Source organism: Cyanistes caeruleus, chromosome 1 (assembly GCF_971803275.1).
Source record: "Cyanistes caeruleus chromosome 1, bCyaCae1.hap1.1, whole genome shotgun sequence".
Lineage (NCBI taxonomy): Eukaryota > Metazoa > Chordata > Aves > Passeriformes > Paridae > Cyanistes > Cyanistes caeruleus.
In genome coordinates this window covers 82509329-82532709 of record NC_141701.1, presented here as the reverse complement: position 1 = coordinate 82532709, position 23381 = coordinate 82509329, and the positions used below count along the sequence as shown (strand labels likewise).

Below are 23381 nucleotides of genomic sequence, written 5' to 3'. Positions count from 1 at the left end.
AGGTGCTTTGTGCCTTAGGTGTTTTTAAAGCTTAGTATTGATCTGTTGTCTAGAGAGAGAGAAAATATCAAACAGCTTAGAAGGAAAAAAGGAGAGAACCAAGGAAAGGAAGTGGATTTAAAAAAATCCAAGAATGAGTAAGTGGGAGGGGAGGGAACAGAGTTTTGTTATTAGGATTGCTAGCCTCCTTGAAATCTGAGAAACAGGGAAAAAAGGGAACTACTTCTATATTTCTGCACTATCTAATGATGTATGGAGTGACTAGTTAGAAAAGAAGCAGTGTCCATAACCTCATCAAAGGCAGAACTTTTCATCTGCAGATTTTATTTTGTCAAATTTCTTATAAAAACCAGAGTACCGTATCTATTTTACAAATAGATTTATATACATATAAAAGTATTTCTATTATTGCAACTTATTAAAAAGGAAACTAAAAGTCCTATCTGTGAAGCACTTCTGTCTGACATGATATTGTTATCTGCATTGACACTTTGGCACTACCTGGGAAATGGAAGTTACTAATGCATCAGCTTTTTACTTGCTCATCTAAGGAACTTTTATGAACTAGCTTTGCACAGTGCCATATTTACTTGAAATAAAATAGCAGTTAGAGGTATGGAAACAGAATTCATCCATATTCTGGCTTCAGTTACAGACATTTCTAAAATGCCACTTAAAAAAATATAAATTAAAATTCAGGATTTACTGATGAGGATCAGCCAGGTCTGTTTAATGACTGGCCTAGAGCCAAGGTAGGGGTAACTCAGAGAAGCTAGTCTTACTGGAACAAGGGGGCTCTGAGTCTGGGCAATTGGAATTACACAAATGATATCAGATGTTCAGTGTTAGCTGGAATTGGGTAGCTGGTGTCCTGTACTTAAAGTGAGAAAATAAATGAAGTTGAAGTAAAGAGAAGAAAGTTCCAAGGCAGGCTTTGATACATTAAAGTCAGATATTTGAATTAGCTTGGCCATTAGTATTCAGAGCTGAGCAAAATCAAGCTGTGGGGAAGGACCACCTGGTGCAGGGCACAGTGTTCCAGAAGGCTTTTGTACACTTTGGAGTCTTATTAAATTTGTGTCGTCCAAAACATGTTTAGAAGCAATTACAAGAATGTCTGGAAGAGATGCTGGGTAGCAAGCAGAGTACAAAGGGTATAAACACTAGAAAAGAATGTACTACAGTGATATCCAATATAATATTCAGCTCCAAATTAGTAACTCTGCTGGGAGATGACACTGTACATTGAATAAATCTAAGATGTAGTATTGCCTAGGGCAGGCAAGGGATGGACATATTTCAAACCTGTTTTGGGAGACCTAGCCTTAAGCTTGGAATAATGGACCTAATTCTGTAAAGCAGTGAAACACACAAATTAGTATTTATTTGTTTTGCCAAGGACCTTGAGTAAAAGTATGCTAACAACTCTGCTAAAGGCCTGAAATCCATAAGAACGCAGCTCAGTAGACAGAGCAGTCCCCTGTGCTAGAAGATACGCAAAACCATCAAGACATTCATGGAAGCTGCTGAAAATACATAATTAGCATTTAGCAAGGGAAGGCTGAAATGATTTGTCTCTGTCCAGTGAGACAGCTTCTTCCTCGATAGGGTAAGTATCCCTGTTTGAAATTATTCATGCTCAAAGGAAATTGCAATAAAACTGTAAAAATAATACCCAACCACTACACCAGTGGTAAAACCAGACAGAAATTCAGACCAGAGCCACTTGAATGCTTAGGACTCTAGAGACTAAAGCTTTCCTTTGCAGATGAGAGCTCCCTTATCTGAGAGAGGGGGGAGGTAGGAGTCCTTTTAAGCCTGCAGGGATGTAAGTACCAGTGAAGGAAGCACCTTCCAGAGCTGTGTTTGTGACAGAGAATCAGGGCAGACAGTGGTCCACAGCCTCAAAGACAAGAAAGGAATTAAAATACCTTTGTGGGGGGGACTGATATGATTTTCCCTTGGGGTCACTGTAGACCTAAGCCAGACTGTCTTGCAGGACTGGTCTGTGGCTGAACCTGCTGATAGTGAGGGAATCTGTGCCCAAGCTGAAGCTGGGATTTTGCTGGGTCTCTGACTTGCTGTCTACACTGGGGTGTGGGAGCTGCACCTCTGCTGTGGTGACAGAGGATTTCCTCTTGCAGGAGACACTGAAATCTGGAGGCAGAAAACTGATGTCTTTTATCCTTCCTCCTGGGAACGGTTGGGACTTATAAAGGGTTTGTGGCACTGATGGGGACAATAGGGGCCATCAGACAGAAGGGGACAGAAGGGGAACTTCCAGTGCTGTTCCTTGGATGCATAAGGAGAAGGGACCCATATTCTGGGTCTCCTAGAAATAATTATAGAACTGTTTCAGTTGGAAAATACCTCCAGGATCATTGAGTCAGATCATTAACCCAGCACTGCCAAGTGCACCACTAAACCATAGCCCTAAGTGCCACATATGCAGATCTTTTAAATCCCTCCAGGGAAGGGTCTCTTTCCTCAAGACTAATCTTGCTGGAGAATTATCTTCTTCCTCAGTAGCAGCAAAAGGAAAATATTTATGGAGTTCACTCGTCAGCACCCACAGTCCGGCTCTGACCAACTCTAGGGTGACTGACTCACAGCATCATTGCCAGACCGGAAGGGACAGAGCTGCCACAGAGACAGAAGCCTCGAGGAGGGGAACAAATGGTAACAGAGAACACAGTAACCTCCACCATCTGACTCATCCCCTGTTCATTCTTCTTGGAAAAGCTCATTTGTTCCACAGTGACAAGCTGGGAATCCACAGAGTGGGCTGGAGTGCAGAGCTGATGATGTACAGGGAACACACAGGCTGCTCAGCATATCTGTTTTAAGGCCCTATTTCATTCTTCATGCAAATGTGTGGTAGTTTTACTGTTTATATCAAAATGCTCAGGTTGATGGTCCATCTTGGAAGCTGAGCCACAATTACAACAGAAGTCAATCACTGAGGAATATCTGCAAATGCCCTCCAAAATGGGCATCCTTACGCCTCTGTGCTGCCGAAGGGAGGAGCAGAGGCATCTAGACACAAGAGACAGTATGAAGTTGCTGACTTAAATGGTGCTGCTATGCTAATACCCTCATGTGGATTTATTTCTAATGGGTCTTCATGTCCCATCCTTGCAGCACTGATTGGAGGAGTTATGCATTGCAATTTCGCTGTCTTGTTCTGCATAATACATATGGAAATAAGCTGAGAGGAAAATGAGGCAGACACGGGGAATGGAGGATTTGTGCATCTGGTTAATAAATAAGCCATATAGGGCAAAGCAAGAAATAAGAGACACCTGTTTCTGGCTTGACTTGATTACTTTTCACCAAAGTAAAAAACAACCTTGCAAATGTACTTAATGCAGAAATTAACATCTGTTATTATGTGATACTGGCATTTTTTGGCATATACACAGCCTGTGTTAGTCAGAGACTTCAGATTATAACAATTAGACACTCATAAACAAAAACTACTCTTGAAAGGAAGATTTCTTAATAACTTGGTTAACAAATAGACAATTTAGGATGTTACTTTGATTCTGCAGAACCATGGTGAACACGTGTGCATGAGCCAGCATGGGCAGGGCACAGGAAGGACCACAAGACTACAGATAAAATACAAAGAAGCAAACTTAATTTTGTTACCCCACCAAATAAGGCACTCCAGAGCAGCACCAGGCAGAGATGCAGGCACTATTGAGTTTGGCCTATACTTAAGTTCCCCCACTTGGATTACTCAGCCCTGATGACAGGCAGCGTTTTGCCCTCCCTTGTCCAAGCTTTCCCCAAGGAAAACAGGCTCAGCCATACCCCACAAGGTTTTTTTTTGTTTCCTACAACCTTATGCAAAGCCCAGCACTAAGGATCTTCAACTTTAGAAATCCCCAGTCTTTACACAAGCAGCACATAATCTGACTGCACTTCATTGCTGTATGCAGTGTATGGCTGTTTATAATTTATTAAGTATTAAGGAAATTGGCTCCAAGGCTAAGCACATCTTTGTGACAGACACATCACAAAAAAGCAAATAAAACAGATCCATGGTCATGGAATTTATTCTATGGGAACAAATATTTTAAAGGAATGATATATTTACAATCTATAATATTGTCATTTATATCAACAGCAGAAGGAGTTAAAACTTTGAAAGTGCACAAAGTCTCTGTAAAGCAAAGAGTAAAGTTAGCAAATGAACTCCATTATTTCAGAAGAAATTACAAGCAAAATTTATTCCTAATAAAAGACAATATTCTAGGTGGATTTTTCTCTTTCCTGTTTCAGTTTCATTTCCAATAAATCCTGTGGGTTTTTTTCCTCTGAAAGTGCTGGTTTTCTCTGTAATTATATTGATTTCTAAATGAAATAGTTCTAAAACTGTTATTTCCTAAATAGCAATACTGAAATGAGGTAAAACCTGGTACAGGATGTTTTGCTGCTGACTTCAGTGAAACAAAATCTTTGTTTCTGAAGAAGCCATCAATTCCTTACAGGATTTAAAACATAAAAGCATGCACATGCACACATACTTTTTATCCTCAAATTATCTAGAAGTGAAAATACCAAGCCAAATATCTGTACATTAGGGATATTACCTAAGCCACCAATAAAATACTCTAAGGCAAAATAAGACAATATTAGCGAAATAGAAAATAAACACAAATTATATTCTGTGGATGGGGCAGAAGCCATGAGGTTCTCTCGAGAAATGAGAGGGTCATCTCAAGCACAACAGATAAGAAAGATCACTCCACCGAACTACAGTTTTAAGGGCATTTTTAAGACCAGTTTTTAAAAGATATAAAATACAACTCAGAAGCAAATCTGTTACTAAATTACAAAAATACATAATAGGAAAGCATTTTAAGAAATTATATACATAATTTTTTTACAGACACAAAGAAATGGGACAAAACCCCTCAATTTATAGACACAGTAATTTCTTTTGCACCAATTTTAAGAAACAAGGCAGTAAAAACAGTAATTACAGCACTAATCTGAACAAAGCCAAAGAGGTAACAGTCAGTTCAGATGCAGCTGACTTGGAGAAAACAATGCAACTCAAACCTGAGCTGGGTCAGCCTGGGTTCTAGTGCCACCTGCTGAAATAACAGCAGTCCTCCCTTTGCAATCACAGCTAATGAACAATTCAAATTAATCTTCTGCATTAGACAGCAACACATGAAGGAAAGTCATTAAGAAGATGAAGAGCTTGAGTATTCTAAGTGCACATCCAGTGAGCCATACACCGAATGTAGTAAAGTGAGAACCTTCTCTTGAATGACGTCAACCTGCTCTGAAGGGCAGTAGTCATCCAAACTTGATCTGTACAACAAAAAAACAAAACAAAAATAAAAGCATGACAATACAGGTATCATCATCACAACCACATTGTATATTCCTGCACTGCTCTGTGGCTAGGCTGAAGCTTCTTTCAAACTGTGGCAAGTTTTGCCTCCCAGTATCCCTTTGAAGCATAGTGCTGTGCTTCTCATCACTACATTTTAGGTTTAAAACAAAGTCTGCAGCAAATCAGGAACACAATCAAATCTTTCCAGTTCTACTCTCTTCCTGAATCTGGCACGGAACACTCTGGCAGTCAAAGTTCAAGCAAATGATCTAATTAAAGAACACGTGGAAAATTTAGACTGAAAAATCTAAATGATTGAAATGCTACTGGTAAAGTAGGCAGTAAAACTTGAGAAACAGATCTTCCCAATACCTGGCATATAGCATTTTTAACAGTATCTATTAATGAACTTTAAAACAGATAATAGTAAAAACTAACTTCTGGCTTCCTGACTTTTTTTATCTGTTAAGATCTACAGAGATTATTCTGGTTTCTCCACAACAGTGTATAATATCCCTCCAATTGGCACAGGGAATAGAGCTTTCTTTTATTGCAGGCATTAACCATACTAGTTCTTGTTGTGAAAACCAGTTTCATATCAGCTTCTGCTATTGTTGCCAGACTATTAAGGGCACAATTAGCATTTCTGACTGATTAAATTGCAATAATTTGTCAAGAAGCACACTGTGGTTTTCAAAGTAGATTTCTTCAGGCCAGTTCTTTGGTTCTCCCAGGTCCCTGGCCTCAGACTCCTTTCTGTCACTCTAAATAACACCCTTACAGTCCTGGAAGCCTAACTTTTACCCCGTAACAAAGTTTTACTAGAACTTTGAAGAATATAAACACCTTTCAGCCTACTAAATGAAAACTAGCTCCAGCAAAAGTTTCTCTGACAAAAAGAAATCTTATCTGTAGGACAATAAACCACCGAGCAAGACAATAAGGAAGGTGAGATTTCATTCCACGACAGCTTTGCTCCAATTCGCTCAAGTAACACAAGTAGAGATGTATGAACTTTGATGTATGATAGTGACAGCTATCAATCCCAACACACACAAGGCCTCATCACAGCCTTTACACAACCTATGCTGAAGCACTACAAGGCTTCTACTTTAGCAGAGCTTAAGACAGAACTAATGCTATTTTGACAGGATCATTTAGCTTCATGAACACAGTCTGGACATTTTAAGGCAAAAGTATCTGCACAGTCTTACCGAGCAACTGTCACCAGTGTGGGCTTGGGCAGATCTGTCAGTAGAACTTTAATGGATTGTATGAGGCCTTCAATCTCATCTTCAGTGCTAACATGGTGAGGAAGCTCCACATAATCACAGGTCAGACCAGCTTGATGGACCTGTGGGTAAATTAAAGAAAGATTTAATTTCTGTAGATAATTATTGATACAGCTTATGCATGTAGAAAGTCTAAAGGATACCATCCCTAGCCTATCAGACAACTTTCATCTCTTCTGACTGGATGTTTTTTCCCCCCAGATTGTTCTTTAAACAAGTAAAATTCTGGAGGTTGTATGGATTATTTCATTATCTCCAGTACACTGTACCTCTTAAGAATTCAGAATGTGCTGCAGCCATCAAAGATGATATAGCTCTGATATATTATAAATAGGTACCTTATTTTAAGTTCTACAAAGGAGATCAATAGACTGGTAAATTTAGCCTCCATCCACAGGATGCACCCCAAGACATCACAGTCCTGGAAGATCACACTAAAGTTGCCTAAATATAGATAGACAAGCAGACTAGAATTTTAGCAGCTTTGATATGAAAAGCTGGTCTAAGTAATAAGACATAAAACCCCAGGAAAAAAACAAAATTACATGAAGTCCAGAATCAAGAAGCAAGTCTGAAAGGAAGTATGACTCTCCCTCCCTGTAGAAGCAATGCTTTTGACATCTGTCTGCTCTCTGCTCTTTTACTTTGTCACCTACCATTTCATAGTCTGGGCTTTCCATCCTGGTTTTCAAACTGTGAACTAGTTGAACAAGTGGCTTCATTCTGGAATTAAAACAAAACCAAAATTTGTTACAAACAGTTGGAAACATATACCTTAAATGATTAGAAAAAAAATAAAGTGAGAAGCAGAAATTGTGGCCTATGATTAGAAAAGGAAATTTGCTCCTCTGTGTCATCTTGCATCTGCAAAAATGGAAATTATCAGTCTTATTGTACTGTTTCACCAGGTCTTTCTTATGAAGTCCCTATATTTATACCTGTCACTGGCAAGTCCTCCTTATGCTTCTTTTAGGGTAGATCTTCAAGGGAGCTGTTGTAGCTCAAAAGTCATATGAACTTTATTTATAGTAAATACTTCTTGTCACTGTTACAGAGGTTGTACAGTAACTGCTGCATGTGATGTGGAAAATGAGTGATTTTCCTATCAAGGAAAGGCTCAGACTTTCCCTGTCTCTCTTCATCAACTTTTCATGTGAAAACATCTAGTTTAAAAGCAGAGTGACACAGTTCAGATGTGTAGTGGAGACTGTTGCTCAGATACACTGCCATTAGCTTCCATTTTTCCAAAGAAAGCAGAACCTTTGGGAGCACCAGAGAACTGCTCGTCCATGTCCTCCTTGGTTTGTTACTTTTTCTGGGAGCTGCGCTACACGCTGATGACAAAGGTTTTAGTCACCAAATATGCCTCCATCCATAGACAACAAAACTTGTGTGAAGCTGTACAAGACTGAGCTTCCAGAGCTTAAAGTAGTGCTGAAAGCAGTAGACTGCCCTTCCTTTTGCCTCTTTCTCCTCTAGAACTAAAGGAGAAAGCGTATACTTGCATAGATCCTATCCTTTTCCGTTATCAAAATGCTGGACTAATCAGTTCTCAAACTTCTATTTGCAATTTAGGCCTCTTAGAAATCTCCTACCCCGGATACGAAGCCCATTTCTGTAGGGTTTCCTCGTCATCACTGTCACACAAATCGGCAAATGCTGCTTCCAGATCTTCCAGCTGATGAACACGGTTTTCAACACAATCTAGCAGCTCTTCCTTTAAATAAGCATATACAAAAGTATGTTAGGAAAAAAAGACATAAGAACATCATGACCTATCCTATGATTTAAATTCTGTAATGATTGATCTACTGCAAGTGGGGAATCAGAAACAACTGATTAATTTCTACAGCACATCTTCTCATGAGGATCATAACAAATGCCTGCAGAAACTGTTATACCTTCAGAATAAATCACCGCACTTTGTTCTTTGTTCCCATTACAGATTTAAAAAAGCCACCTTTTAAATATGTACCTGATTTTTATTCCTGATTGACTAAGAAATATAAAAATCAATCTGCCAGTAGTCAACATAATTTTATTTCTTTATTCTCATGTATTAACTAGGTTTCATTTATTTGTGATAATTGTGTTGCATCTTTCTGCATTAGTGTACAGATGAGATTATGAAAGGTTGTATTTTCATCTTTTAGAAGCACACAGCACATAAAATGAAAAACACATTGCAGTGGCATAATACCATCCTTTCCACATCTGAACAAGAAGGAAAAATACCAACTACACATTAATCACAACTCTAGCTATCAAGAAAGAGCAACAAGGGATGGAAGGGGAGAGCCTCAAGGTAGGAAAAAAACCAAAAAAAAAAAAACGAACCAGCCACCAAAAAAACAAAAAAGAAACACCCCACCAAACCTAAGCCCTGTTAAGCTATAAAAAGAACAAGTCTGCTAGTGAGTTCTTATGTTTTCATTCCTTCCATGCCAATTACCATTTGTTTACAGAAACAAATTTTCACACTCATGCTAAATATTTATGCAATACACATGTTTAATCAAAACATTTAATATAAAAAAATTCCTAAGATGCTGCTGATCAGCATTTGACTGCATAGCTTAATGTGAGACCACTTCATTAAGCACCTTTGATAGGCTCCTTCCTGTTGTCGTAACTCATTTTCATTGGGTAAATAAAAAGAATCACTCCTTCATATATTCCACAAGGAAGCATCATACCTCTGTTGCATTTTTATGCGGCTTCTTGAAATTGTACAACTCCTGCAAAAGCTCATATTCTGTCTTTGAAAAAGAAAAAAGAAAGGAAGAAAATGACTCTTCAAATGAGGAACCCAATCTTCAAAGCCTTCCTTCTTTGAAAAAAGATCACTTCCCTACTCTAGTACTGCAGACAATAATGAGCATAACAACCTCTCATCAAGACAAGCTACCACACTTTGGATAATCAACACTACTGTGCCTTTTGAAAGGCAGTCTCCTGATACCATCATGGCTTTCTAAGCACAAATTATAGAGGGTAAAAAATGATAGTCTCTCATTCCCCCCCGATGAATCTTGCTGTGGGTATTTGGAAGGTAACCTCTGGAAACTCAACCATGGCTTTTATGACCCAAGCAACAAGCAGAAGTTGAGTATACCCCTCAGTTTGAATGTACACTCAATATTGATACCAAGTGTAAGAAACTTCCCTATTTGGTGGTTGCAGTTTTTTACCACTCCCTTAGAAATATTTCTTTAAAACAGAAATATCTCTTGAAAATATTTCCATGAATCATTAATCACTATCAGTGAATCTGCTAATTTAGCTTAGATGAGAGCTTCTCCACAGACATAAATACTAAGGCTGGGACTCTTTTGTAAGTGGTACAAGGTTATTCAATTTCCACACGTACCTGTGTGTACATTTCTTTAAATGGATTTTTAACTGAAAAAAAATCTAAGTCGATGTCCAAAACATATGCATCCCCTTTCTGCAGTACTTGGCAGACATCTTTAACAATTTCCCTTATTGGGCATTCACTGTTTTTGAGACAGCTTGAAGCTGAGCCCTCTGCCAAGGCTTCTGCCCCATTCAGGGCACCTGCATTTTGTATCTCCTTTTCCTTTTCCTTCACACTTGGGATGATGTGATCAAAGTCATCAGAAGCCACTGGAGAGGCAGAAGTGGCACCTGCAGTGTCATCTGTATTTAGCTTCAGCCTTTTAGCAGATGCTACTTCACCATTTCCTTCACGGCTGTTTGATGATTCAGTAGGATTGATGAGAATGACGTGCAAATTTAAAGGCTTCTGGTTTTCCAGCTGATCAGCAGGAACATAAAGACCGTCACTTAAGAAGTAATGATCTGTGCCTGTAACCCTACAATTGACAATAACTCACAGTTAATACACATCTTCACAAAGAGCTTAGGAAAAAACATTTTATACTTTAGGGATCCAGAGAAGAATGAATAGATATTTGATGGGTAATGAAAACAATAAAACTGTGTAGACAAAATTATTTCCTTTAATTCTCAGGTTTAAATTATACTGATGTTTTTTCTACTTCTTTATTGTAGAATAAAATAAAATTCACTCTGTATTTTTTATTATATCCCTACAAAGTTTTAGTGGATAAGAAAGATAATGCATTGTATGCTACTAAGATTAATTTGAAACTTAATTGCATTTTAAAGACAACATCCAGAATTGACGAGATATTATCAATATTATGGAACATAACATAGTAAACTTATGGATATTTTGTCTTGGTTTTATAATTTTCCAGGAAAATTATGATAGTTGGGGTTGAGAAGTTATGCCCTGAAATGCATAAATATTGACTTAGTGAAAGTACAATACTATGAATTCCTAAGTTTAACTCTTTTGTCCCCAACAGATTCCCTAAGTGATAAAGACAGTACCTAGAGGATAAATAGATAACTATCAATCGAATCCACTCAAAAAAAACCCCACAAAACAACTAACCAACGAAAAACAACACTAAAACTTCTGCTTACAATGAAAATTTAAAGAGTAGAATTTTCAACCTGTATTGCAGTACATTAAGCCTTAAGCATAATAATTACATTGTAATTAATGAAATTACGAACAAGATTAAGCAGTGTGAACTTCTGTTTGCTGGCAGTAAGGCCTCATTTGAATACAGGATATCACCATCAATCAATCACAAAGACAAAAAATTTCCTAAGTAGGAGAAATCTGAAGCTTAGTTTCCCCAGTGTCTTGCAGATGGATTACCCTCAGTTTGTCAAGGTTACAACTTCCATCTTGTTGACAAGGCATTCACAGCATATTTTCCCAGAAATTCTGCAGGGTTCACCATGAGCTCATAGCACCTTAGTGTCCACTAACGAAGAGGCTGTATCTATTCCCTATCCATCTCTTATCATCAAAATTTTTAGGACATCTGTATTTATGAGGATTCTTTCCCTTTCTTCCTTCATGGTTTTGGTAAGCCTAGAACCTGAAGAAAAAGTACCCAACTGTCTTCAAAAGGAAGTCTGAAATGTTGTTTTCATGACTGCTAAGACCACTAGCGATAGAGCTTTTCAACCATCATGAAGTATTCCTACATATGGGCTAAATGATTCAGTGTAACAGAAAGAACCAGCTTTTTAAAAAATCACTTATGTTCCCTTTAAGCTTCAGATTCAGAATTGTAGAGCTTTAGGTATTTTATTTAAGGTGATAAAACACAGCATTTCTCTGTCATTTTCTGTTAAACTTGCTTCAAAAGATTTATTCTGCTATGCTCACAAGAGACATGATTTGCAAATATTAAAGCTGCACAAAATCACAACACTGTGAATATGGTGAATGCAAAATTATTATGGACTGCATCCTGCAGAACGATGAGGGGCTCTGATTTGAACTTGAATCACAGAATAATTAAGATTCAAAGAGACAACTGGATGTCTCTAGTCAATCATCTGATCAAAGCAGAACTGACTTCAAGGCTGCTCAGGTAAATTGTCCTTTATCAAATGATGGAGAATTCACTACCCGAGTACCTGTTTCAGTACTTTACTAGATTAACTTCAAAAAACAAACAAACAAAACAAACCAAAACAAACAAACCAACCAACCTAAAAAACCTACAACACACAAGAAAAAGAGTCATGGCTGATACCAAACAACAATTTTACTGGTTAGACCAAAGACTAAATTGATACAAGTGCAACTGCATTAGGTTCTAAGGAAATTAGAAATAAAATATCCATCTTTGTCCAAGAAAACAAAGAAAATTCCAATGAAAAGCTGTAGAGATGGCTTTTATATTACTAGTATATGTCAGCAGATAACTTACCTGATCGTTGTTGTTGATACATCTTTCCCAATCAGAAAACTGTGTTTCCCTTCCGAGATCTGCTGAGCCCAGCGTGGGTGAAGCCACACTACTTGAGAAATATGGCCAGCATAAACAGCAGGCATAATCCAGTTTTCAATACTTAATTCACTGTAATCAGTAGAGAAAGACAGAAGATAACAATGTTACTTTCCCTATAAATAAAAATGATTAAGAACACCACAAACATTTTCCACACCTTGAAGGCCCCCAAGCAAATCATCTAAAATTAGCACTCCTTGTAAGGGTAACATCATCAAAGAAAGAAAAAGAGGGAAATCTTTATTCATAAGACAAACCAACCATGTCTGTAGTAGGTATAAAGAAGTCTGGACATAGAGTGGAATTGGCTTCACTCCTTAGTGGTGGACCTGGCAGTGTTAGGTTATTGGCTGGACTCTATAATCTTAGAGGCCTTTTCAACCTTAATGATTCTGTGACTCTATGCCCTTTTTCTCTTGATACATCAAGGAAAGCGCAAGGAACATCATCAACATTGTTCTAAGTAACTCCCAACTGACCTCTTGAGAGTGTTTTATTGCAAACTGCTCTAAGTGTATTTTAAATGTCATCCCAGTAATTAAAGTGAGTCAATCTACATCCAAAGGATTAGCATCTTTCCTCATTATCAAGACCCTATTTTTTTTAGGGGTATGATGCCAACTGTATCCTGGGCTACAGAAAAAGAATAATGAGCAGGTCACAGAAGGGGATTCTGCCCCTCTGTTCTGCTCTTGTGAGACCACACACCTGGAGTGCTGCATCCAGCTCTGGGCCCCCACATAACAATTACACAGACCTGTTCAGGCAGGTCCAGAGAAGGCCACAAAAACAATCAGAGGGATATTTTTCCTATGGGGACAGACTGAGACAGTTGGGGTTGTTCAGAGATGCACAGAAACCTTATATACAGAAACCTTCCAATACCCAAGTCCCAAAAGGGACTACAAGAAAGCTGGAGAGGGACTTTCTACAAGGGCATGCAGTGATAGGACAAGGTTTTAAACTGAAAGAGTCTGTGTTTTGATTAGGCACTAGGAAGAAATTCTTCACTGTGAGTGTAGTGAGGCACAGGAATGGGTTGTCCAAGCATTTGTACGTGACCCATGCCCAAAAGTGCTCAAGGCCAAGTTGGATAGGGACCTGAGAAACTTGGTCTAATGGAAAGTGCCCCTGCCTATGGAAGGAGAGTTGAAACTACATGATCTTTAAGGTTCCTTCCAACCCAAAGAATTTGATGATTTTATGATAGAGTCCACAAAACCTTTTAGTCATCCAACAAAGAGAACAAAATATTGACTATGGCTAAGGTGATTCAAGTACACCATCAGCTTGTAATTGCTGTAAATCACCATAATACTGAAGTGGACAATATTTATTTTAAAACAGGAAGAGTAAGACAATAGCAGAGATCACTGTGGCTTATTACCTACCTACCTTAGATGGCGGGGGAAAATAATGGTCTTCATGATTAAAATAGGGATATCTTGTTCTCCTTCACATATTCAGTATGCCAACAAAGGATGACGTGCTATTTCAATCTCAAAGTCAGTTTTTTCAGTGTGAAGAGAGAAAGACTGTTTTAACTACAGCTTTTCAGACAAAGCATCCATGCAGAGTGCTTTCCTGTTACCCAGAGGAACTACTTGGGATAATACCATCATACACTACTGAGCAAATACACAAAGCAAACTCGTACATCTTAAATTGCTTGATATAAAATGTAACTTTTGCCATTAAAAAACAAAGCTGCAGCAAAAGTGAAAAGACAGAAGATACAACTTGAATCTGACTTATACCTCTTGTATATATATACACCTTCCTATACAGTCCAACCAATATTCACTGTGAATCAAAGGCAGCAAGAAATACGCTTAGAGTCTACTCTGATGCAGTAGCCAGGACTTACCTAAAAAGAGCTTCTTTGTCAAATACAGTGTCTGCAGGCATATTCACAGGAATGAGAAGGTCTGGATGGGAATCAAGATGAACAAAACTGATGTTACTGGCCGGAAGATGCTTTGAACCAATGGCACGATAGATGAAAGGCAGCACCTAAAGCAACATGAATAAAAACATTTTAATGATAACCAGTGGGCTGAAAAATGCAATGGCTTTAGCAGCAAAACCACCAGTACCACCTTCATTCCTTTAGAATTTGGATTAGAGGGAGAAGGAGACAGTAAACAATACAAAGGGGAAATAACTCCAGTGGCAAGACACTCATGAACACTAATCATTACAAGCCTCAGCAGTCCAGATGAGAAACTGCTGAAGAGTCACAGCTTTACATCCTTTTTCCTTCTTTACAGGAAGTCTTGTTTGCAGTAGCTCTTTTCACTAGCCATTCAACTCAACTCCCAGATTTTTTTTTCTTCAATTTACATCCAACTAAACCCCAGGAATGCCTTTCCTCTTCTGCAGATCATTGCCCATGTATTTCTTTCTCCATGCTATATAGCCTCCTCACCATGCACTGGTGCTATGGAGATAGAAACAGTTTGCTCCTTCTAAGTTAACTGATTGAAAACTGCCCCCACCATGATTCAAACTTTAGCTGACCAATAAGCGTCTTCCTCTTGAAGAATTAATTCCTAGTCCCTCCATGACTAAGTGTTTGCAATGAGGTTCTTCACTCAGAGGTGTGTAAAATGGGAGATGAAGCAACTCACCAATTTACAGCATAGCAAACCACTGAACTGCAATACACAGAGTCTCTTCCACAGTTAGAGGGCATCAGCTGCCTTGGCTGCCAGAGCAAATCCAACAAGGATTGTGACTCACGGCCCTATTGTACAGGGAATGTGAGGATTGTAAGAAGCAACAAAAATTATGTGTGACCTCTACATTACAGCAACTGACCTATTTTTTTTTTGGCATAAAACTAATTAAGATGAGAAACCCTGCATACTGTATAGGCATAACTGTAAAACATATGTATATTAATGCAATAGTAGATAAAACAAGATTACAAACAACATGGGTTCCTTGATCTATGGCTTCTACTTCTTTGTAAAAAAGAAGCAATCTGGCCGACTAAAGAACCTACAATAATTTCAATTGGAATTGAAGCTTCACCTCAGGTAAGCGCAACCACTGGTTGCAAGAGCCGCTAGAAAGTAAGTTCTCTAACCTTGCAAGTTCTCCTGATTTGGATCAAGAACAAGAATTCCTTCATGACAGCTGTTACCATTAATCAGTGCATGATGCAGCTATTGACAGCTTGCTCTGGAGGAACATCATTGTCAGCAAGGCTGTTATAAAATTTTCTGTGAAGTTCTTACGCTTTGGGACAAAAAAACATTTATGTTTTATGCAAGACAGACTAATTCAACCACACTCCTATACTGAAAACATTTAAAATTAAGTATTTAGTATTGATAGAATTTTAAGCTAAATGAAAACAGTAATATAGAGTAATATATTACTTCATATTTATACATAGTAATATATGGTGCAGTACCATTATATATATATAAAATATATATAATATTTACCTATAATAAAATAGATTATATAGAGGAATATAATCAACTAAGGATGATTAAAAGGCATTATCTCAGGATTCCTACCACAGTGACACTCTAAGTCCTTGGCTACCATGAAAAATGGGCTATCACAGCATCAGATATTCAGTGACTCTTAGCAAAAATGAATTGCATTAAACGCCTTACAAATTCATAAAACTGTTTTCTTTAATGAACTTTACTACACTCATATTTTCTCTTTGTAAATAATCTAGTAAAAAATCTGTTATTTTAGGATTAAAGCCTCAGTTTATGCTATTATAAAAAAAAAACAAAACATGAGAAACAGCAGTTAAAAGCAATTCCTTCTTCACTCCCTTTTTCAGTGACTCCACGAAAAAAAAGCAAAGCTCCAGATTTTTAACATTTCTTGTTAAGTCAGTCTACTTGTTGGGATGGGATTATATTTATTTATCTTCTGTTGATATGTCATACACTGGGTAGGGTTGAGATTCCAAACACCCCACAAACAGCTAGCAAACTATAACAGCAGTGTAACGTAGGTATTATTTTCTTTAAACCATAGCAACTAACGATACAAAGAAGAAAAAAGCAGTCAGCAATAATTACTTAAAAAGACGCCAGAATGCGATCGTGGCCGTAAGTAGCTCAGTATGTGAATCGGGAACGAAAATCAGGTCCGCTGGGCACTGAAGCTCACGGATGTTTGAGCAGCGGAAGGGAAGGCAGGTTTGGGGTTTGGTGCGGCTGCGGAGGGCAGGGCAGCTCCCAAGGTGGAGCCGGAGACCCGCACACATGAGGGGAAAGCGCATCTCCCGGGGGGCCGCCGGTGCACCGGGCACCCCTCTTCGCTTCCGCCGGCCCCACCGAGCATCGGCGCCGCGGAGAAACACACGAACGAGCACACGAACAGGAATAAACGAAACCCCTCCCCACGCCGCACCCGAGGGAGCCCCCATCCCGCGGCAGCCCAGCGCGGGGCACTCACGTCCTGGTGGTCCTCCACCACCCACACGGGCAGGGCCGGGTAATGGCGCCGGGCGGCCCCGCCGGGCCCCGGCTCCGCTCCGCTCATGCCGCCGCTCCCCTCGGGCGGGCGGCGCTTCCGCCCGCAGCGCCTCCCACCGCTTTCCTGTTCCGGAGCCGGGGCGCTGCGGGCGGCGCTGGCCTCGGCGGCGGCGAGGGCGCCAGGTGGGCTCGGCGTGCCGGGCTGCCCGCGGAGGGGCGGCGGGGCCGCCTTTGGGCCGCTCTGCGCTGCTCGTGGTGCTCCGCAGGGGCCGGGGCCAGGCCCGGGGCGTGGCGGGGGCGCAGGTCCCGGGGCGGGGGCGCGGCGGCTCCGCGGGGCTGGCGGGATCGGGCTGGCGGGGCCGTGCGGCCCAGCGGAGCCCGGAACGGGGAGCGGGGCCCGGCCGGGGGCGGCTCAGCGCAGCGCTGGCTCCGTGCCCCCGCCTGCCCGGGAGGCGGCGGTGGGGTGAGACCGGGTGGCACTGGATGGGTCGGGTCGGAAGGGGCCACGGGAGGGTCATCCGGTCCGTTCTCCCTGCTCCAGCGGGGATATCCTAGAGCACGTGGCACAGGATTGCGTCCGGACAGTTCTTGCATATCTCCGGTGAGGGAGACTTCACAACCCCTCTGTGGAATCCGTTCAGTGTGCGGGCACCCGCACAGTAAAGAAGTTCTTCCTCATGTTCAGGTGGAACTTCCTGTGCATCAGTTTCTGCCCATTCACTCTTGTCCTGTTGCACGGCACCGCCGAGAAGAGCCCGCATCCATCCTCTCTTATGGTCTTAAGGGGTATCCCCTCTCTTAGACACTTAGGGACCTTGATGATGTCCCCTCTCAGTCCCCTTCTCTATGTCGCACTGCCCTGTTGCTCTCAGCAGTGCATCTGCAGGGAGAGGCAAGTTTATTCCGTGTTTTTTGGGGGACCAGTACTGCTTTAAAACGCAATGGCTCCCGCCAGTGCAATAAAATTCCTCTTTAGATGACAGGGAAAGGGGAGTTTGCCCTTTTCTGTGTTTTCAAGCTTACTTAACTTTAAGTGAAAGTTGAATGTGACTTGCATTTGCAGCAGAGGGAGCTTTGAAATAATTTGGACATGTAAAGTAGTGTCATGTATTTTTAAATATTTTTTTCCATTTGTGGTTCTGTGCATTCTGAAGGACTGAAACTAAAGTAGTAGAACAAGAGTAGTTCTCTTGCATCAGGGAGATCTGAGAGCTGATAAACAAGACCTTTTCTTTGAATGCTGTGACATTTTAGAAAGCAGCAGACTTAAAGACAAGGCACTGTGGCACAGCCTGTCTAAAAAAAATGTGTATGTGAATGTTAGTGAAGTCTAAAAAAGTCCTCTGTTACAAACCTGAATTGTGTAAGAGCACAGCAGGATGACTAAAGCAAAAATAATTCAGCATCTGATGAATTATAGTTAATGTCAAGAGGGTGCACTATTGCCAGACAAAATGGATGTTGAGTTTCTAACTTTTTTTTTCCCCTAGTTGTTTTTTTTTGAGAGCCTTTATAGAGTTGGAGGACACTGAGCAGGTACAGGCTGACTGGAAGGAACAAGTGGCTTTATACCATCATGGCTGCTGTCTCCTCAAAGTGTGGAATTCTCACATTCGCCCTTGGTTGTTCTGGAGAGGGAATCACCACCACCAGTTCCAGTGGCTCCCGCTAAGTCCCGCATGTGTAAGGAAGGTCCTCTTGATTCCTCCTCTTTGATATCAGTCATTTTCCCCTGTGTTTCTTTTCATTTCTCCCTCCAGTTCACCAGAAGCTGTCTACTTCCTCTCACAAGGGCTACATCTTATGCTGCAGTGTCACTGGGATGCAGCTGAGGGTAGTGCTCTGAGCAGTCCAGGTTGGCCATGATGCACTATAGCAGGTGGGAGAGTATTCTGTGCATGTACTTCAGCATCAGCAAAGCTTCAGTGAAAGGGAGGGTTTGTTTTCTTCTTCTGGTGATTGTGTGTGTGTGTTTCCCCTTTCTTTCTCGCTTCCCCTTACTGAAAACATGATTTGACTTCTGGAGGTGCTTAGATCATTTTTTTCCACTCCTTCCATTCCATTCCAGCCATAAATTTTCTTAAGTGTTTTTTCTCTCCTTTTTTCAGTTTCTGAAACTTAACATGGTAATTAAAGAATCAGTTTTAACTTTAATGAAGCACAGTGCTTTCATTTATAAACGTTAATGCCTTAAATACATGCCTAGTTTTGAGCAATGCTGAAGCCTACTTGAAACAGTGATAATTTCTCTAGGGTAACAGGGCTGAGAAGACAGTTGAGGGATTTCTTGGGAACCATTTATTTCAATGAAAATTAAGGAATAGCACAGTCTACATGAAGTTTTTTTCATAACCTGTAAGATGTGTAACCTGTTTTTCCACAAAAATATACCTACCTCACTTAAAATACTTTGAAGGGTCTGTTGAATTGAGACCTTTAGTACGTTGGGGACTCAATAGTGAATGAAAATTGCCTGTATCTAATCTAAAATTTGCATGATTTGTTGGGCCAGGTGGCATGCAATGAGGTGTTAGTCAAGTCATTCTGCCTGAAGTTCAGAATTGTGTTCTAGACAGAACTACTTGTTATGCAACTTTGGGTGACCACTGCAGTTGTTAATAACGAGTGATTTCTTTGGTGCAGGGTATCTAAAGATTTTATATCAAAGTGTCTAAGTACTAGTGGAGTACTGTCATCATAACAATTTGTTGAAATTCTATTGCCTTAACTCATGGTCCAGCTTGGATTATGGCTTAAAGACAGTAAGTTTTTTCATAGATTAGAATCTTAAAGGAATCAAAAGGGGCAAAAGTGATCTGTATTAAAGGTCCAAGGAGCACAATGCTCCCAGTGAAATTGGAAATCATTTACTTCTGTTGGATGAAACTACCGTTTCACACTTTAGGAGTAGTTCCTGCAGGTGCATTGAGGACATCTTACAAAAATTGCGTGACACTGGATTTTTATTTTCCTCAAAAAAGGTGAGCCATGTCTTTCCATTCTGGGCGAGGATGTCCCCGTGGCCAGGGGGGACCAGGAGCAAGAACTTCAGCACAGACCTACCGCCCTCAGAACCTCCGGCAGCTTCACCCACAGCAGCCCTCCGTACAGTACCAGTATGAGCAGCAAACCGCCCCTCCAACATCCTACTCCAGCCCTCCAACCACGGGTTACATGCCTCCCAGGCCAGACTTTGTGCCCTATCCTCCGCCAGTGCCCCCTTCCACACAAAATCCCATCAGCCAGTGTCCCATGAGGCCACCATTTCCAAACCACCAGATGAGGCAGAGCTTCCCAGTGCCTCCATGTTTCCCTCCCACTCCTCCACCGGTGCCAAATCCTAGCAACACTCCCGTGCCAGGAACACCTGCCGGACAAAGCACCTTTCCTTACATGATGCCTCCCCCCACAGTACCACACCCTCCCCCCCCGCCAGTCATGCCACAGCAAGTCAGCTACCAGCCCGTGTACTCGGCAGGGTACTCGCAGCAGTCCTTCCCGCCGCCCAGCTTCAACAGCTACCAGCACAGCTCCGGCTCCTTCCCGAGCAGCACTGCCAGCAGCAGCGCCAGCGGCAGCCACTTCCGGCACACGGGGCAGTACCAGGGAGAGAAGTCCCAAAGTGACCGGCGCTCCCCGGACAGGAGCAAGCACTACGATGAGCACCGGCACCGCGAGCACGGTCACATTCACGGCGACAGGCATCGCTCCGCTAACCACGGGGATCGTCGGGAGCGCGGCCGCAGTCCGGATAGGAGGAGGCAGGAAAGCAGTCGGCACCGGACAGATTATGACAGAGGAAGGATATCACCTCATCACAGAAGTTATGAGCGAAACAGGTAACTGTTATCTGCCTGCAGGGGGACAGATGTCATCATTGTTCCATAGTATGTGTTTGCATCAGTGTTCTTCCCTTACCTGTGTTTGGCCCTCTAGCTCAGGAGGTAGCCAGCAGTCAGGTCTCATGGAAAAAGTTACAGTTCAGACACCTTTTGGGTACACTGCTTTGCCTCACAGTTGTGGACTGGCAGACTTGTTGCTCTTGTCCATGGAGATTGTTGTCAAACAAGAGCTTCTTTGTGTCCCACTGAGTGGATTGTTGAGTAGTGCTCATATTTACCTTAGAAATGTATGCATTTGTGGCAGGAAAATAGAGTTGGCACTCTAAGACTGTAGAGTCTTACAAACAGTTAAGCCCCAGCACTTTGAATTTCAAGATTTAGGTATCAGAGTTAGGGTACCAGGTGTTACTTCCTTTCAGAAAGCCTTGTATTTATGGAGAACACCGGCTTGGTGAGGTTCGTAGTCTAATAGGGGCCCGAACAATGGGCATATAATACTTGCAGTCAGGTGTTTTAGTGAAAAGCATGTTATGTTCAGGATGAAGACCTCGGCAAGCCAGCCTGTGATCTCAAAAGAGAACTGAGGTGAAAATGACCATGGGCCAGTTGTAGGCTTCACTGACATCATGGAAACGGATGAGTGCACACTGCTTATTTTGGGATTTATTATGAAATGTCTGTCTCTCTTCTTCATGGACACAAATGACTTGGAAATTATGAGCTGACCTGATGCAGTTAGCATTGTGACATGTTTTAGAACAAACCATCATCAATTAAATCCATCTCACGTCTTAGTTTTGTTCTGTTTGCAGCTCTTTATATGTCTAATAAGCTTTGCCAAAATATTCAAAGAGCTACTGGAAAGTTAAGTATTTATCAGGGCTACTGGACCACATGCACTTAATTTTAAAAGTTCAGAATTTTTTCATGCCGCAAGTGGAAGTAAATTTACACTAAATAAAGCCTGAGTAAATGAAGGCCCTTTGATTTAGATATGTGGAGGCTAAATTACAAAACCTTAGACACCTGCATTCAAAAAAACAAACCAAGCCTTACACTCAGTAAATTTACTTTGATTTTCAAAAAAGGATTTTCGTAAAACTGAATGCAGCTAGCATTAAGGCCCTGGCTTTTTCTGTATGACATGCTTGTGGAGTTTTCTCCTTTTTTCTGCATAATTTCAAGTTTCAGTTTTAAGTTTTCGAAATGCATGTTTTCAGTAGCTTCTTTCTCAGACTGTTGTGGACTGCTGCTTTACGCCAGCAGCTTCCAGATCTACTTGATAATGTATCTACTTATTTTGATTCAGAACTGTTTGCCAGACTTGGGGTTGTTTTGTTTTGTGCAGCATCCATCTCACAAGTAAATCAGATGGCATAGAGTATGCTCTCTCTGAAGACTGAAATCCATGCTTCAACAAGGCACTGACAAACAAGGATAAATGGGGCTGGGGAAAAATAATGGATAATTTGTCTGAAATTTTTGCTTTGTAGATTTGTATCCTGTTTCATATTATGAGCATGGAAACAAACATATATATATATATATAAGTTCATAAATAATTTTGACTCATTCTGTTAAGCCACCAGGCCACTTGAGACACCTGTTTATAATTCCTAGTGTATCAGCAGACTAGAAGTTTTAACAGATGCACAATGACTTGCCAGCTGTTAGCAGAGTATAAAATCTGCCTATGTGGTCTTTCCTGCCTAATAAATACAGTAATTCCATAGAATCATTTAGGTTGGAAAATGTCCTAAAGATAATCAAGTCCAACCTGTAACCTAATGCTGTCAACTCCACCACTTAATTGTGTCCCTGAGTGCCACATCTTCATCTCTTTTAAGTGCCTCCAGGGACGGTGATGCCACCACTTTCCTGGGTGGCCTATTCCAGTGCTCAATTACCCTTTGGGTGAAGAAGTTTTTCCTGCTATCCAAATTAAATCTCCTTTAGTGCAACTTGAGGCTGTTTCCTTTCATTCTGTCCTTCGTTACCTGAGAGAAGAGGCCAACCTGCACCTGGCTACAGCCCCCTTTCAATGATGATAGATACAATAATCTAACCCTTTGCCATTCGTAACAGGAGAAGAGGAAAAATGGCAGTAAGTCCCATGGGGAATTCCTAGATGTCACCTCTGCATGGTGTGAGTTAACTCTTGTATTGAGATAGATGGCTTTGTGACAAAGGTGGAGGACATGGACACTTGACTGTCTCTTGCAAGTTTCTTGAAGGTCAGTGTTAAGAACGTCTGGGTTTTTAGCAGTCAGCATATGGATGGCATTTTGCATAACATGATCTTGGGCTGCTTTTTGTGTTCCTTTCAGGTGTAGAATGTATGAAATGGCAGATTTCTCATTTAACTCATTTTTTTTAACTTTTCAAGGGAGCGGGAGAGGGAGAGGCATCGGCACCGTGACAGCAGAAGATCACCGTCACCAGACAGATCCTACAAAAAGGATTACAAGAGAGCAGGAAGGTAAGGAGGGCTGCAGGTGGTCTCTTGAGCATTTGAGGCTCTGTGCATCCACTCACATGAGGTTTTGTGTATGCATACGAAACTCAGAATAAAT

The 23381-nt window shown here is 41.0% G+C and overlaps 2 protein-coding genes across 11 annotated transcripts in view; one reads left to right on the top strand and one right to left on the bottom strand.

The window, feature by feature from the left end:
- Positions 1-4045: 4045 nt before the first annotated feature.
- C1H5orf22 (chromosome 1 C5orf22 homolog) lies at positions 4046-17068 on the bottom strand. Of its 6 annotated transcripts, none has more exons than XM_023919823.2 (11): positions 16947-17062; positions 15604-15755; positions 15143-15258; positions 14380-14525; positions 12432-12581; positions 10016-10481; positions 9342-9404; positions 8241-8362; positions 7302-7368; positions 6568-6707; positions 4046-5328 (listed from the first exon to the last, which is right to left on the bottom strand). In XM_023919823.2, the coding sequence occupies exons 4-11, from the start codon at positions 14418-14420 to the stop codon at positions 5199-5201; spliced, it is 1179 nt and encodes a 392-aa protein (XP_023775591.2). In that variant the 5' UTR covers positions 14421-14525; positions 15143-15258; positions 15604-15755; positions 16947-17062; the 3' UTR covers positions 4046-5198. The 6 variants fall into 6 exon arrangements, with proteins under 6 accessions (XP_023775591.2, XP_086755180.1, XP_086755187.1 ...); XM_086899054.1 differs by having other exon boundaries at positions 16568-17052; XM_086899061.1 differs by lacking the exon at positions 16947-17062 and adding an exon at positions 15968-16488.
- DROSHA (drosha ribonuclease III) overlaps positions 16969-23381 on the top strand; it is a 70667-nt gene continuing 64254 nt past the window's right edge. Inside the window, exons 1-5 of one of the 5 annotated variants that reach the window (XM_086899027.1) lie at positions 17093-17149; positions 18457-18649; positions 18727-18845; positions 19948-20805; positions 23195-23287. In XM_086899027.1, coding sequence (XP_086755153.1) covers positions 19955-20805; positions 23195-23287 — 944 coding nt within the window. In that variant the 5' untranslated portion in view covers positions 17093-17149; positions 18457-18649; positions 18727-18845; positions 19948-19954. Of the gene's footprint in view, positions 17150-18456; positions 18659-18726; positions 18846-19947; positions 20806-23194; positions 23288-23381 lie in introns of all 5 variants that reach the window. The other 4 variants (XM_086898993.1, XM_086899003.1, XM_086899011.1 and 1 more) reach the window with 4 other exon arrangements.